Genomic DNA, 15,318 nt, shown 5'->3' on the forward strand with positions numbered 1-15,318 from the left:
ATTTGATATTTCATGGACAATAATGCAGTTATATTTAAGAAAACATTATAATATTCCGCTGCCGTCTTACTAAAATTGAGTCTGAACTTGTTGAACGGGTTAAAATACATCTTATTCTGACGGAGATGGAAGATTTTTTTCATCCAGATGATGTTTCTTTTTTATTTTGGGAATGCAATGAGATATTAAGTGTTGTAAAACAACTGTCTTGGCTTTTTAAATATTGCTATAGATACAAATTAACAATATATTATTCTAGTAATTTCTCATCGTGTTGAATTTTTCAAATATAAATTAAAACATTTTAAACCAGACAACCATAAATGTCTTTTTTTTTTTATTCGTGTGAGCTGGCCCTTTAAATTCATCATTATTTCCTACGCCCCTCAAAGGCAGCATCAGGTTTCGGTGTGATGTCACCCGGAAGCGGGGGACAGGGGGGGCGGAGCCCGGCAGAAGATGGCGTCTCTGCGCTGTAGGCGAGACCCCTGCGGCGTTATCTGTCTGATTTTAACTTACTTCAGCGTGTTTTACGCGGACTACGTGGTCATACAGTATGTCCTCATCCCCGCCTACACGGACAGGTCGGTACTTTGTCTTCTTCATGTCGCTTGGACGGTTAAAACACGAACATGGCGCCTGTTTCTCTGCGCGGTCTCCATTCATTTGGCAGCAGACAGGTCCGACAGCCTGCGCTCCTCTCGGGCGACACCAAACTTGTTTTTCTGACACTAACACACACTTGGATGTGTGTTTGTGTGTGTGTGTGTTTGTGTGTGTGTCTGTGGCGGCTTTGTGTTGACGTGACGCCACAGGACAGGAGGGGTTTCTGTGTGTTTACCAGCTGAGGCGTCAGTCAGCTGTTTGTTGTTGTAACGTTACTGCAGCTTTGTTTGTTTGTTTGTGTGTGTGTTTGTTTACTGTTTACACCTCAGACACAGCTGTGATTTTCTCATTTAGATTTCATTTTGATTGTACTGCTTTTGTTTCTGTTAATTACTTATACTTTTATTTATTAGGCTGTTTGTTTTGCCTTGTTGACAACAACACAATCTTAAGCCAGTGGTGCAAAGTAACTAAGTACATTTACTTGAGTACATTTTGAGTAGTATATCCACTTTATTCTGGCTTATACTTCTTTGTAACTGCATTTCAAAGAGAATTATTGCACTTTACAGTCCTCTAAACCTGCTGTTAGTTTTATTTTACATACTAAACGTGTGATCTACTTGTTAAATATGACGCAGAGTTGTAGATTAAAGGTCCCACAGGTGACCGACTGACTCAGGTAGGAGCCGCTGGGATTTACATGAGGTCATCATGCACTCATAATAGTGATTAGGTTGTAAATCTCCTCACAATAAGAGAGTAACTAAAGGTGGGAGGAAGTTGTTCGGTCTATAAAATGTCGGAAAATGTCGCTCAGTGTTTCCCAACGCTCGAGATGACGTCCTCAGATCGTTTCCGTTTTGTCCGCAACCACAGAAGAGGAACGAAACCAGAAGATATTCATATTTAGGAAGCTGGAAACAGAGAATTGTGTTTTCTTCCTTTGAATATCAACTCAAAAAATGTAATCTATTATCAAAATAGTTGGTGTTTAATTTAAAAGTTGACAACGAATCGATTAATCGTTGTCATCCATCCACATCGATCAACCTCCATGATTATCATGACCAGCTTTGGACAAAACAACATACTTAAGGACGCGTTGAATCCCTGATGGGCATGTTTCAATCATCAAAATGAGTAATTAATAAGGAATTCAGCAGGTTAATCGATTACTTGCAGCTCCGCCTATAACAGAAGAATAAGTAAAGCAGCTGTGGAGCATCACGTGATGTTTCTCCTGGTGTTAAAGACGCTGCTCTGTCTTCTCCTCTGCCTCTCTGACAGTGTGTGGTGTACGCTACATGGATCAGTGTTCAACCTGATCCTGCTGCTGCTGCTCGCCTGCCACTCCAAAGCCGTCTTCTCAGACCCTGGTCAGTAACTGCTCAACTCGATAAAAACTCGATTTAAAAACAGACGCCTGAATGAACTTGTGTTCACGTGTGTTGTTTTGCAGGTATGGTGCCTCTTCCTGACACAGCCATCGACTTCTCAGACCTTCGCTCGCAGTCGTCTCGGATGAACGAGCGGGTGAGTCGCGTCTCAAACCTTTTTCTTACGAGTTGCACAAAGTTTAGTCCAGAATTTCCCTGCTGAGTCGAGCCTCAACTGTCCATGTTCTCAAGTTAAAACGATATCCGATCGTATCAAAAGTACTGAAGCTGAGATAAAAAACATAATAAAAAATGAGTTTGGTGACTCTGTGCAGGTTGTTTCTAACAACTCGTTAGGAAAAAATCTTTTTTTGCGGTGGAATCGAAAGAGGTATTGAGTTTTTTATCGTTTTTTAGTACTGGTGTTGTATTAAAGTTTAAAATTCTGGTATTGTGACAACGTCAGTCGACTTCAGTTCAAAATATGTTCAGAAACGTTCAAAGAAGTGTTGACTTGTAGCTGTTTGTGTTGTTTTTTTATGTTTTGTTTTTTTTTTCAAAGAAGAATTTGTTTGTGTGTTTCCGTTTAGGGTTATTGTTGTTGTGTTGTACACAATTTTACTTAGTTTTTTTGTGTAGTTGTTGTGTTAATTAGGAGTGCAGGAAAACTGGCAAACAGTGTGTGGAAGCTGGTGATCCAGTAAAGAATAAAGACTCAGGGGAGCTACAGAAGTCTGATGCTGTAGAGGGAACATCTTCCCTCTGATCACACCTGTTTCACTAACACCTGTGTATTTATCTCATACTGACTGTGTGTTTACAGCTGAGCAGCTGTACTTATGTGTGCTGCCGTGCTTGTCATCGTGTACTTATGAGCTTAATGACAGACGTCTGTAAACTGCTGACCTGTGAGTCTGTGGCTCGACTACAAACGAAGCTTCGGTGATGTTTGACTTTGTTTCACTGCCGGCTTAGATCCTGACGCTGTTGTCCTTTAATCTCCTGTGGATTCAAACGCGATCGGACGTTTGTGTCTGGATTATATAATAATGAGAGACGTGCCGGAGTTTTCTGAGTGCACTCACTGGGACAAATGTATTTCTGTTGTGGCTTGATGAGTGAGTGGATCAACATTTCTAATGATTTCTCTGCAGGGATCAATAGAAGAGTTGAGGTTTATCAGAGGTTTATCTGCATGTTGTCCTGGTGGTTTCAGGGCTGTGAAGGCTGGACGGTGTGCAGTCGCTGTGAGACCTACAGACCTCCCAGAGCGCATCACTGCCGCGTCTGTCAGAGGTGTATACGCCGCATGGACCATCACTGTCCATGGTGAGGGAACGCCATCCGTCCTTCATCCATCCATCATCCATCAATCCATCCGTCCATCCATCCATCCATCCATCCATCCACATATTCACCCATCCATCCATCCATCCATCCATCCATCCATCCTTCATCCATCCATCCATCCTTCATCCATCCATCTATCCTTCATCCATCCATCCATCCATCCATCCATCCATCCTTCATCCATCCATCCATCATCCATCCATCCACATATTCATCCATCCATCCATCCATCCTTCATCCATCATCCATCCATCCATCCATCCATCCATCCATCCATCCACATATTCATCCATCATCCATCCATCCACATATTCACCCATCCGTCCATCCATCCATCCATCCATCCATCCATCCATCCATCCATCCTTCATCCATCCATCCATCATCCACATATTCATCCATCCATCCTTCATCCATCAATCCATCCATCATCCACATATTCATCCATCCATCCATCCATCCTTCATCCATCATCCATCCATCCATCCATCCATCCATCCACATATTCATTCATCATCCATCCATCCACATATTCACCCATCCGTCCATCCATCCATCCATCCATACATCCATCCATCCATCCACATATTCATCCATCCATCCTTCATCCTCTCCTCCTTTTGCTTTTATCTTTCCTTCTCTCTCTCCCCAGTTTTTTCTTCTTCAGTCACCTTCAACTTTTTCTCATCCAGTTCTGTAATTTGTGTGTTTCAGGATCAACAACTGTGTCGGCGAGCTGAACCAGAAGTATTTCATCCAGTTTCTCTTCTACACCGGTGAGCACACACACAGCTACCACACCACACACTCACCTGTAGTTCTCAGTGTTTACCACTGAATCTTTCTCTTTGTAACGACTGAAGTTAAAGCTGTTGTTGTTGTTCTGCCGATGTGTGTGTGTGTGTGTGTGTGTGTGTGTGTGTGTGTGTGTGTGTGTGTGTGTGCAGGTATGGCCAGTCTGTACTCGCTGGTGCTGGTGGTGTCGGCCTGGGTGTGGAGGATCAGGAGCGAGAGGGACGGCGAAACAGAGAAAGAAGGAGAGGAGTCGCCCAGCAAACATCTGATCGTGTGAGTCCTGAGCAAAGTGAACGCACGAGCGAGTTTCAGTGTTTCGCTGTGAAACTGTGTGTCGTTAAACTGTCGACTTGATCTTCCTCTCAGCGCTCACTACATCATCCTCCTGGTGGAGTCGGTGTTGTTCGGCGTGTTTGTCATGGTCATCTTCTACGATCAGGTACACACACACACACACACACACACACACGTTGTGATGACTTATGTTGTGCTGACTTGCATTTCGTCCCCACAGTGTGGCTGTGTCAGCAGTTAATGTCGCCACATTGACTCTCTGCTCAGACATATAAACACTCATTGACCGCGGCACGGTTTGGACTGTAACTAAGTACATTTACTCAAGTACTCAAAGTTTTTAAGTATTTAATTAAAGTAGCTGTGGACTGGAAAAAAATGGCTCAGAACAGCTTGTCCAAGATCCCAAACTGATTAGAAAAGACGTTCTTCAAACCTTTTTTAAAGCTGAAATCTGCACTGAAGCCGCTGAGCTGAAAGTCCTCCAGATATCTGAAGCATCTTGTTTGACTTGATCAAAGAAGACGTAGTCTAAGTTTCCCCTCTTCTCTCTCTGTTTCTCCCTCTAGTTGGTGTCCATAATCACAGACGAGACTCCCATCGAGCAGATGAGGAACAGGCTGATGATAAAGGACCGAGGCTCCTCGTCTTCATCCTCCTCCTCCACCACCACCTCCTCCTCTCAGCTGCCTCATCACCCTCCACACACCCGCAAGCCGAAGCTCGCTCTGCTGCGGGAGGTTTTTGGACGAGGTTGGCTTGTGTTCATCGTCTCTCACCAAGTTATTGATCATGTCTTTGATTCATCATTTCAGGACTAAGATAGATGCTTTAATCTTTTGTTTTTCTCTCCAGGTTCGGTCTTTTGCTGGCTTCTTCCTCTCCACTCCAGCCCTCCGACGGTTGGCGGCATCACCTACTCTGCCCTGCCCGACTACGACGTCTGAGAGAGCGAGGACAGGATGGAGAGAAGGTTTTATGTACGTGTGTGTTTGACTGTGAGAAAGCTGATTCTCTGCCTAACTACGATGTCTTATCTTTGGACCTGAGAGGTGAAGAAGAAGGAGGATGAAGGCCGAGTGTGTGTGTGTTCGATGAATGAATGAGTGTGTGTGTGCCTCAGACTCCAGACTCATGGAAATGACCCCGACTTGTAGTTTAACTACCAGCATTATTTCATTATTTTGTTAAGTTGGCCCCTTGTGGACACTGAGGTTTGACTGATACGCTCATTTTCACACAGAAGCTGCTGATATCGGATGTTTGGACCTACTTGACCTACTTTTTCATGCACAGAAATTGCTCAGGGCCAGATTTAATGAGAAAATGGGGCAGCACAAATGCGCACTGCAGGTGGGTTGAATTTTCAGAACCAATCTGCATTTATTTATCTCCTCGTTTACTGAGGCAGCAGCTCATTATACAGTCCGCCTCTCGACTGACCTCCGGATGCATTTTGCAAGCGAAGGAAAGCTCAAAAAATGGGATCGTCTGAGATAAAACCAAGTTAAAAACAGTAAGTTATAACGTTGAGACGCTCAGAAACAATGTATCCACCATTTTACAGCCGCTTCTTTCGCAATGTAAGCTCGTGGGAAAAGTCTTCCTGGGCCACAGCGCATCACGTGACATTGCAGTTACAGTTACACAAAGCCTGGCGGTCTTCCTGTGGGCTTGACGGTAACTGTGAGTTTTCCACAACGTGTTACCACAAGTGTTTCATAATAAATGTGGATGAATCTTAACACGGCTTACAGCGGTGGATCAAAACGAGGCTGCGTACCAAACTCTGACGAATCAGAAATACAAACCCGCCTCTAATATAAGCCTCCTTTAAAGCAACATCATGTAGAAATTGCCAATTTTAATTTCAAATACAAACCCCTGACGTAATGTAGGTGCTAACTACAAACAAAACTCATTACGCCATTACAATGTTATGTGTTGAAAACTGCTGAAGTAAACATGTATGTAACGCTGTGATCCTACCCCACAGAGGCACCATTCAGTATGTTACAAGACACTGTACCATCAACATGATTTTGAAGCTGTTTAAGGTAAAACATTTGCATAATGTTGCTTTAAATCTCTGCAGTCAAGGTAAATAAAGGCGCGGGCCACTATTTGAGGAAATGCGGGAAGCGATAGGGAGGCCATGCCCAACACACGTGTGCCTCTAAAAACTGTGCAAACGCCTCAGTAAATCTGTCCGTCTGCGTTTCCCTGAAAAAACACCAAAAACAGTCCAGTATCGACTCACTTGTCAGTCAAACCCCAGCACAGTTTCGGCCAGTGTTTATGCTAACAGATGTTGTAACAAGCATCAGCAGCTACTACAAGCTGCTAAAGGAGGTGAGGGGTGAGTGTCCGGGGTCAACCACTTCTGTTTCATCAAAGTGTTTTTATACCTTCAAACCCCCGAATGAAAACAGCTTTAATTTTTTAAAGAGAAGTCAGAATACTGTCAGAGTACGTTGATGTGCACTAAATGGCCAAAAGTGTGCGGACACTTGGACATTAAGTGATAGATGGACATCTCTTTTAAAATGTTATCAATTCCAGTTTACCTTCCCAACTCCAATGTGTTAAAAACTAAAATATCTCTATTCTTTTAAGTGTTTTGTTTCATTATAATAAGCCAGTTCTGAGTAAAGGGTTAACACGTTTGGGAACCATAAGTTGAACCAAAATTAAATCTTTTTTACGGGTATCTAATTCTTAATAATGTGGGATTTGGTGTTGGGGGTTGAGGCCAGTAAAGGCCATGGTTTCCTGTGGCATTAAAACCACTCTTCATTGGAAATAAGGGTCCCAAATTACAAAGAACAGCCTAGACAGACCAAACGTCCACATACTTTTGGCCAAGTAGTGTATTGATGCATCTCTAATGGGCTCTTTTTTTGCTACTCAGTTAGATTAAGGTCCAACACTTTAATACAAACACCAAAAGACTCTGTCGGTCAGTAAATCTTCTGTTATTTATTTATTATTTATTCTGAAATCAACTGCTCGAGCTCAAGATATGAATTATACAAAGACGGCGCTATTTAATATCCCAAAACCATATCGTGAAGCTACATTATCTGTGAAGAAAAAGCCAGCAACCTGTCCTCCTTCACATCCTGTGAGCTACCACCAACAAACTGGTGTAATAATAGAGACAACAGGATGAATCGAGATGTGTGTGGGTTGTGTTGTGATACCTCGAGGTTCCTCAGCAAACAGGAAACGGAGAATGTCTGCGAAGAGATTCAATTTTTGTGTTGTTTTTCCTCATTCTTGTGTTTATCTTGAAGTACAAAGACGTTTGATGTGCTAACTAACTAAACTGTGTTACACTTACACACACGGCTACGACACACACACACACACACACACACACACAGGGTGTGATTCAAGATATAGTTTTTGTTTTTAATGTCACACTACCCTTTAATTCTTTTTTTAACCTTGGAGATAAAAGTAGTATTTTGTGTCATTTGTTTCCCATTAATTCATCCTGAAACACACTTTCTCACACACACACACACACACACACACACACACACACACACACACACACACACACACACTCAGAGTACACTTCTCAGTATTCTGCTAAATCTCAGTGAAGGGACGACTCTTAACTTATTTATTGTTTCTAACTATTCCGTGGAGTTAACTCTACCAACGACTGTGTATTTTCATGTGAGGGGTGAAGTTGCCTTTCCCGACTGAACTGGGTTAAATTTACTGCCTTTTAGTGTTGAAACAAAACTGCATGAAGGTTAAATCTAAACCCACACTATATATTACCTCACATTTCCAGTCAGATGCTGTTGTAGCCAACAGTGGAGGCTAGCTACAATTTTTTTTTTGCATCCTCCAAGCCAGTCAAAGCTGCGTTTTGCACCTTTCCTGACAAGAATATCTCTATTTTAAAAGCTGGACGTGTACTATGAGTTGTCCTTAATCCCGGTAGCCATGTCTTTTAGGCCTCCTTCAAACAAGTCAGGTGTCCTGAGCATGGGTAAGCTGCAGAGGTGCAGATTGCAGCGGTTGCAGATGACCCTGCGAAAAACGAAATTTTTTTCACTATTTTCTGACATTTTATAGATCAAACAACTGATTGATTACTCAAGAATCTAATCGACAGATTAATCGACAAATAACCGTTAGTTGCAGCCTTAATAAAGACCAAAAAAAGACACGAGCAAACATTCGAGTTTCTATTATGTAGCTTGGTTTCTCAGACAACAGATCAAACAATGATGCACCGACGCAACGCCTCGTTTGGTCTGAATGAAGCCTAGTTTACCTTTTTCTTCATGGACGTGGTAAAGCCTGTATAGACAACTATTTTCAATGATTGATGTCTGGCAGAGAAACTGCAGACGTAAAGGCAACCTCACCCCTCTGCTTGTTTTTATGTGTGTGTATATAGTTATTATTCTTCTAATTCTGTGTTTGACCTGAACTGAACATAAGTTTCTGACTTCACAAGGGGAACATTGTGATTACAAGTGCTTCAGTGGATTTAATGAACTATCCATTTTATTCAATAGTCTGTCAGAACTGCCAGTTGGGAGATGATGCCACTTACTGAGTGATCTGCCTTTTTCTTATTACACCCTCACATGAAAATCAAGTTACTGATACTTACTGATAACGAGTCTTTATCAAACTCTAATTTAAAATCTAGTTTAACGGCAAAATCCAGTTTATGTTTAAGTAACAGTGAAAACTTGGAGAGATGTTGGCAGCGGTTATGAGAGGTACTAAGGTATGTCAGAGGGTTTGTTAAGCTGCATTCACACTGTGAGCAACTTGGCGAATATTTGTCATATTGGAAAATATATATTTTTTACATAGTTATATACATAATATACTTTTATTCCTTTTTTTGCAGAGTCAAACCATTTTAACAACGCGTATATGTGGGCTTTTTAAAAGCAGGTAAACCACTGCGATGCTGAGCCGAAAATGACCAAATGTATAAATAATAATAGTTTACAATCAGGGACAGCAGGAAGTACAGACACCATATTTTGGATTTTGTTAAGCCAAGGTTATAAGCGACATGGTCCAGTCTGTTCACTGGCCAGCCAATGGGATCTTGGTGATTTTGTTAATAGTCTCTCTCACAGTGTGAACGCATTTTTTCCTCGACCGGGCTCGAAACCAGTGATGGTCATTAAGCAACCGTCCTCCGAGCTTAAAGAGGCCTTATTTCTGTTGGTTTTTGTAGAGTTTGAATTTGACTGCAGTAGAGGACGGAAAATGGCGATAGGTTTTCCCGAATGTTTCTCGTAACCGCCGCTAATCGCTCTCCAAACACTTACTGAGGTAAGATTTAGAGTACATCCTCGCCCAGGTGTGGTTTCCGTTAGCTGTACATATGAAGGTTCATATTTTATATCGATGATGTGCAATTCTCTTGAAGGGAAAGTTACTGAAACTCAGAGCATTTTTTTGTTGTTGTTGTTTTTGTTTTCTATGGCGATCTGGGTAAAACAAAACAAGGTTTGAAATGTTTTTGTTTTTGTGGTTATTTGCAAAAATCATGAGGCGCTTAAGATTTTGTCTGTTTTAATTTGAATTAAACAAGTGATGGAGGGAAAATTATGGTTCTCTAGCCTTCTCTGAATAACTTAACAATCCCACATCACGGTGAATCTTACAATTGAAATGCATTTAAGTGCACCTCAAAACATTTCAAACTGTAAATGTTTTTGTCCGGGTGTGTGTTAACTATCAGGGTACTGGCTCGCTTGTTTGACTCTGTTGAAAAATGCAGTTGATCTGTTTTATCGTTTTGTTTTCTTGTGTTAATGTCGATCAACAGGGTGCGCTTGTTTCGGTTCATCCACATTGGTGCCGTTGAAAATCCAACACAAACAGAGTCTCGTCCAGTGTCAGCTGAAACAAAACAAGCGCACCCCATTTGCTGTTTTACTTGACAGCGGGAAGGAATGTGTGTACAAACAAAGAGGGGCCTGAAATTAACACTTAACCACCAACCAAACACTTAATTAACATTTAACGTTTCTGTGCTAGGAGCATGTTTGGCAATTCAAAAGCCTGAAACTTTATTGACTTCCATGGTAACACTAAAGGATCGATGTTCCAAAGACGTAACAAACCACTTTTTTAAGTACCGTTTTAAATGTTAAACCAATTTAACTTCATTGCTCAAGTGTTTCCAGAGGCTGCTCACTTTTTATAGAGTGGATGTAACCATTGAGGTCAATAAAGGATCATTTAGACAGAAGTTCATATCCATGTTTTGCACACTTGGCGCACTTTGACTCCTGTATTTGCTGGCTGGTTGGACAAAAAAAAAAAAGAGTTAGTTTCACGCCCTGCAAACAAAACCAACAAAGAGTTTAATATCATGTGGGTTCATGATGAACAAGTTTACAACCGACTGATGTTTTATTTAGTGTTACTATCTTGAAACCGTGACCTGTGTATTATTCCTAATGACATGCTGCTCTGGCTCGTTCAACTGGAAGTAAAACAGATGTCTTTTAAACTTCACTGGCTCCTTTTGACTTTTTTCAAGGGTTTGTTTTTAAATTCACATGAAGGTTTAATTCTGAAGAGGAATTACATCGGGGAGTCAATAAACAGACAAACAATAATACGTAGAAGTCCGAGACATACAATGTGTCGACAATAGCAGTAAAGACAGTTTAAAACAGGAACCTGTTTACATTTCTACAGTCTCAAGTCTTTCCACAGAGAAGTAATCCATTACAACTTAGGGGGCAGTGTCTAGGACCAGAAGTGAACTGGCAGTAGACAATTATTTGCTTTAACTTAAAATTCTGAACTAAATATTGATCACATGGTTATAGAATAATGACACAGTCACAGTCTAGATTGGTATAAACCTCACACTTACTCTTTCTATGCTACTTTCTGCCACTGGTCATGAAATCTATGGGGAAGATGAAGAATAACTGGTGATCCAGTATGGCAGCCTGGCACCATTAGTCAGGATGGCAGCCTGGCACCATTTCTATCTGGTTTCATGTCTCCATTATTAAAGTTGACAACCCAACAAACAAATGCACAAAGGTGAAAACATAACCTCCTTGGCAGATGTGCTAATCCTTTCTGACGTAAACTTAATTGAAAACAGTACATAAACAATATATTTATCGACCTCATTAATTGTGGGAAATATATAATTATTCTGAATTTGACACCAGCAACATGTTTTAAACAAGTCGTAACCTTAGCAACAAAATGTTTGGAACATTCGACAGGTAAACGGGTTCATCCGTAACAGGTGATTTTATCATTACTGTACTGGAAGGGAAGGCTTAGTCATGCATGAGCAAGGGTGGGGCGAAGTTCGACACTTTGTAAAACACATGATTGTATGGATCGTATTAGAAACAGCCGATTGAATAACCCCAAAAAATTCAATTTATTTGAGAGTAATGAAACTTTACTGGCTGTCAGTGTCAGAACAATTGGACAATATCACCATAAATATAAAATATCAAATGTTTGTTGTCATCGGTCACTGTTTTTTCAGATCCAAAGCTCAGATAGCGTCTGTCATCAGACATAACAAAAATACTTAAGGAAGCAGGACTGGCTCAAGTGGATGGACCAGTTCTTTACAAATACTTATAGGTGGAGCTCTACCAATTGTTTCCAACACTGACAACGAGACATCAGAGCTCTGAATGACACTTGACTGACTTGGTTTGTTAAAGCAGTTAGTTTTATGTTTTTGTGTTGAGATTGTTGAAGTCATTGAAGCTTAGTTCTACTAAAAAAAACGTTGTTTTTACAGTTGGATTTAGTATAAATAGACATGTAACAAGTACACATTGGGCAAAAAAATAAAAGGCAACAAAAACATTTGAATTTTTTGTTTTGTTCAACAGGAACTAGCTGCACAATTCATCAAAAAACGTGTTGTCCAGATATAAGAAAATATCTTTATTTGGCACAAACTTTCAGTTAAAATGAACATTGTTATATAAAACTGATAATTCTCACTAATCGTGAACAACATTGCAATCACAGTACCTGTCAAAATAATCACAATAGGGTAAAATAAAAAAAAACCTTGTGTCCTAACAGGACATTCATACTTTCAACTGTCAAATCTTACAAAACATACATTTAAAGTGCTGAATCCCAGTGTCCATTAACAAATTAAAAAGGTGGCACACGCAGATTTAACAGTGGAGCATTTAGATCAGTTATTTCAGCAATGAAACCAGTGCATTGATGTGCAGTTTGTGTGAAGAAAAGGTCCATAATTGATCACGATGAAACAACAGGGGTCGCTGTGGTGTTAGATCCCAGCTGCACACTGCTCACGAGGCGAAGGGTGAAATCCGATGGCAGCCCTTGTCTTATCATTTCATCTTTAAGCTGCAGGAGAAAACACAGAGTGCTGCTGAGATACCATCAGTACTGTCTCAGATATGATGATGACAAAGTCGAACTGTTCGTCAACCAAACAGAAAAACTACAATGATAAGTTATCGACACACTCGTCTCTGGAATGTGATTGATTCTCAATGGCTGCCGTCCAAAACTGTATTAAAGAGAAACTCTTTGTAGAAGCTTCCTCGTTCTGTGATTTTAATCTGTCCGTATCATTTGAATCATTGTGTAACACTTTAACCTGCAGGAGCTGATAATTTTTTCAGGTGTCATTGACCTGTGTACGTGACTTCACACTTGTCTAAATTATAGCCTTTTCACACCGCCACAAGGTTACTACCTGCCTCAAGTCATTTCAACGGGGGAGGGGCAACAGAGGAGATTCGACCATGGCGGTACAAATAAGAAGCGGTGTGTTCACTGTGCTGAACTTCAGGTGGTAGCCGCCTGGTGATGGCCAATCAAATAGAAGCGGTTGGGCATCACATAAATAGTAGGCATGGCATCAGAAGCAAACATGGAGGAGCTGATGTTGTTGGCGTACAACACAGCGCTAGCCTCGTATAAGGACACCATAAGAAAAACTGAGCACGGGACAACATTAACAAATGCAAATGCAGATTTCTGAAGCTCTGGATTTCAGATCAGATAAGAAGAGACCGACCTGTTGTATGACATTAGTCCTGATGTCTTCCTCAGACAGTGGAAACGAAGAGGAAATCCTCACTCTCAGACCAATGACAACTATAAAAAACACATGAATTCGGCATTACAATGCAGACCGGAAGCTTTGACAAGGTCTTCCATTTTCAGGGAACTCAATGCCGTTATGCTTTGGACACCAAAGTTAAAATGACATTTTTCTTACTTGTCACTTAGCTGTGATAATATGTTGTTTAACATTATGTTCATTCATCGTTGTACTCACACTGGTTTGGGTCAGGTGTTGTGACTTCTGGCGTGGTTGTTGTGGTTGTAGTGGTTGGTGTGGTGGTTGTAGTGGTTGGTGTGGTGGTTGTTGTTGTTGTTGGTGTGGTGGTTGTTGGTGTGGTGGTTGTTGTGGTTGGTGTTGTGGTTGGTGTGGTGGTTGTAGTGGTTGGTGTGGTGGTGGTTGTTGTTGTTGGTGTGGTGGTTGTAGTGGTTGGTGTGGTGGTTGTAGTGGTTGGTGTCGTGGTTGTTGTTGGTGTCGTGGTTGTAGTGGTTGGTGTGGTGGTTGTCGTTGTTGGTGTGGTTGTCGTGGTTGGTGTGGTTGGTGTCGTGATTGTAGTGGTTGGTGTGGTGGTGGTTGTTGGTGTGGTGGTTGTAGTGGTTGGTGTGGTGGTTGTAGTGGTTGGTGTCGCGGTTGGTGTGGTGGTTGTTGTTGTTGGTGTGGTGGTTGTTGTGGTTGGTGTGATGGTTGTTGTTGTTGGTGTGGTGGTGGTTGTTGTTGGTGTGGTGGTTGTTGTGGTTGGTGTCGTGGTTGTTGTTGGTGTCATGGTTGTAGTGGTTGGTGTGGTGGTTGTAGTGGTTGGTGTGGTGGTTGTTGTGGTGGTTGTTGTTGGTGGTGTGGTGGTTGTAGTGGTTGGTGTGGTGGTTGTAGTGGTTGGTGTGGTGGTTGTAGTGGTTGGTGTCGCGGTTGGTGTGGTGGTTGTTGTTGTTGGTGTGGTGGTTGTTGTGGTTGGTGTGATGGTTGTTGTTGTTGGTGTGGTGGTTGTTGTGGTTGGTGTCGTGGTTGTTGTTGGTGTCATGGTTGTAGTGGTTGGTGTGGTGGTTGTAGTGGTTGGTGTGGTGGTTGTAGTGGTTGGTGTCGTGGTTGTTGTTGTTGGTGTTGTGGTTGTAGTGGTTGGTGTCGTGGTTGTTGTTGTTGGTGTGGTGGTTGTAGTGGTTGGTGTGGTGGTTGTTGTGGTTGGTGGCATAGTTGTTGGTTGAATGGTTGTGGTTGTGGGGTCTGTAAACAGAAAGTAATAGATTACATCTCAACTTAATCAGTCCTGGTAATAAGCAATGAATGGGGCTCTACTCACCGATTCCAACACTCACAATGAGACATCGGAGCTCCGAATGATACTTGACTGAACTGTGGATATAAAGCAATACGGTAGCTTAATTACAAAATGATGACATATGTGTGTGTATATATATACGTTGTATAAGGGCCATTGTAGGTTTAAATAAAAAGTTCCAGAAATGGAGCCTGGTTATATTCCGAGAAAAAAAAATAAAAAAATCAGGCAGTTTTGTTTTCACAGTATGTGTGCTGTTGGGGTTGTGTAAATAATCCAGTGCCACTTTTTTAAAGTAGGTTGTGGTAATGCTAACTACCCAGACGTCTCTGCAACACAGTACATCGTCACCTTTGACAAAAAGTCAGCACACATAATGTTTTGAATGTTTTCAACTAGAATTCTGGCCATATCCTACAAATTCCCCCTTAAATCCTCAGACAAAGTCATGCTAACTGTTTCCCCCCGTTCCCAGTCTTTCTGCTAAACTAAGCTAGTCTCCTCCTGGCTGCAGC

At 41.6% G+C, this 15,318-nt stretch overlaps 1 protein-coding gene and 1 long non-coding RNA gene across 2 annotated transcripts; one reads left to right on the forward strand and one right to left on the reverse strand.

Annotated features, from left to right (window-relative positions):
• Positions 1-429: 429 nt before the first annotated feature.
• LOC311251391 (palmitoyltransferase ZDHHC3) lies at positions 430-6,960 on the forward strand. Its single transcript, XM_084343789.1, has 9 exons — positions 430-584; positions 1,897-1,985; positions 2,069-2,142; positions 3,202-3,314; positions 4,050-4,111; positions 4,283-4,403; positions 4,497-4,569; positions 4,994-5,177; positions 5,280-6,960. The coding sequence occupies exons 1-9, from the start codon at positions 460-462 to the stop codon at positions 5,369-5,371; spliced, it is 933 nt and encodes a 310-aa protein (XP_084199915.1). The 5' UTR covers positions 430-459; the 3' UTR covers positions 5,372-6,960.
• A 5,574-nt stretch (positions 6,961-12,534) lies between these two features.
• Positions 12,535-14,122, reverse strand: LOC311251619. The gene is made up of 3 exons (XR_014621439.1): positions 13,750-14,122; positions 13,486-13,565; positions 12,535-12,806 (listed from the first exon to the last, which is right to left on the reverse strand). It is a non-coding gene; the product is annotated as an uncharacterized lncRNA (long non-coding RNA).
• Between the last annotated feature and the right edge of the window lie 1,196 nt (positions 14,123-15,318).

The sequence above is a fragment of the Pagrus pagrus genome (genome assembly GCF_965226575.1).
Source record: "Pagrus pagrus genome assembly, chromosome: 22".
Taxonomy (NCBI): domain Eukaryota; kingdom Metazoa; phylum Chordata; class Actinopteri; order Spariformes; family Sparidae; genus Pagrus; species Pagrus pagrus.

What these genes read in the sequence shown, in the direction of transcription:
- LOC311251391 (XM_084343789.1), top strand. Translation starts at nt 460, where the DNA reads ATGGCGTCTCTGCGCTGTAGGCGAGACCCCTGCGGCGTTATCTGTCTG. An exon ending in ATGGACCATCACTGTCCATG is followed by an intron (nt 3,315 to 4,049) that starts GTGAGGGAACGC and finishes TGTGTGTTTCAG; the next exon opens with GATCAACAACTGTGTCGGCG. An exon ending in CCCAGCAAACATCTGATCGT is followed by an intron (nt 4,404 to 4,496) that starts GTGAGTCCTGAG and finishes TCTTCCTCTCAG; the next exon opens with CGCTCACTACATCATCCTCC.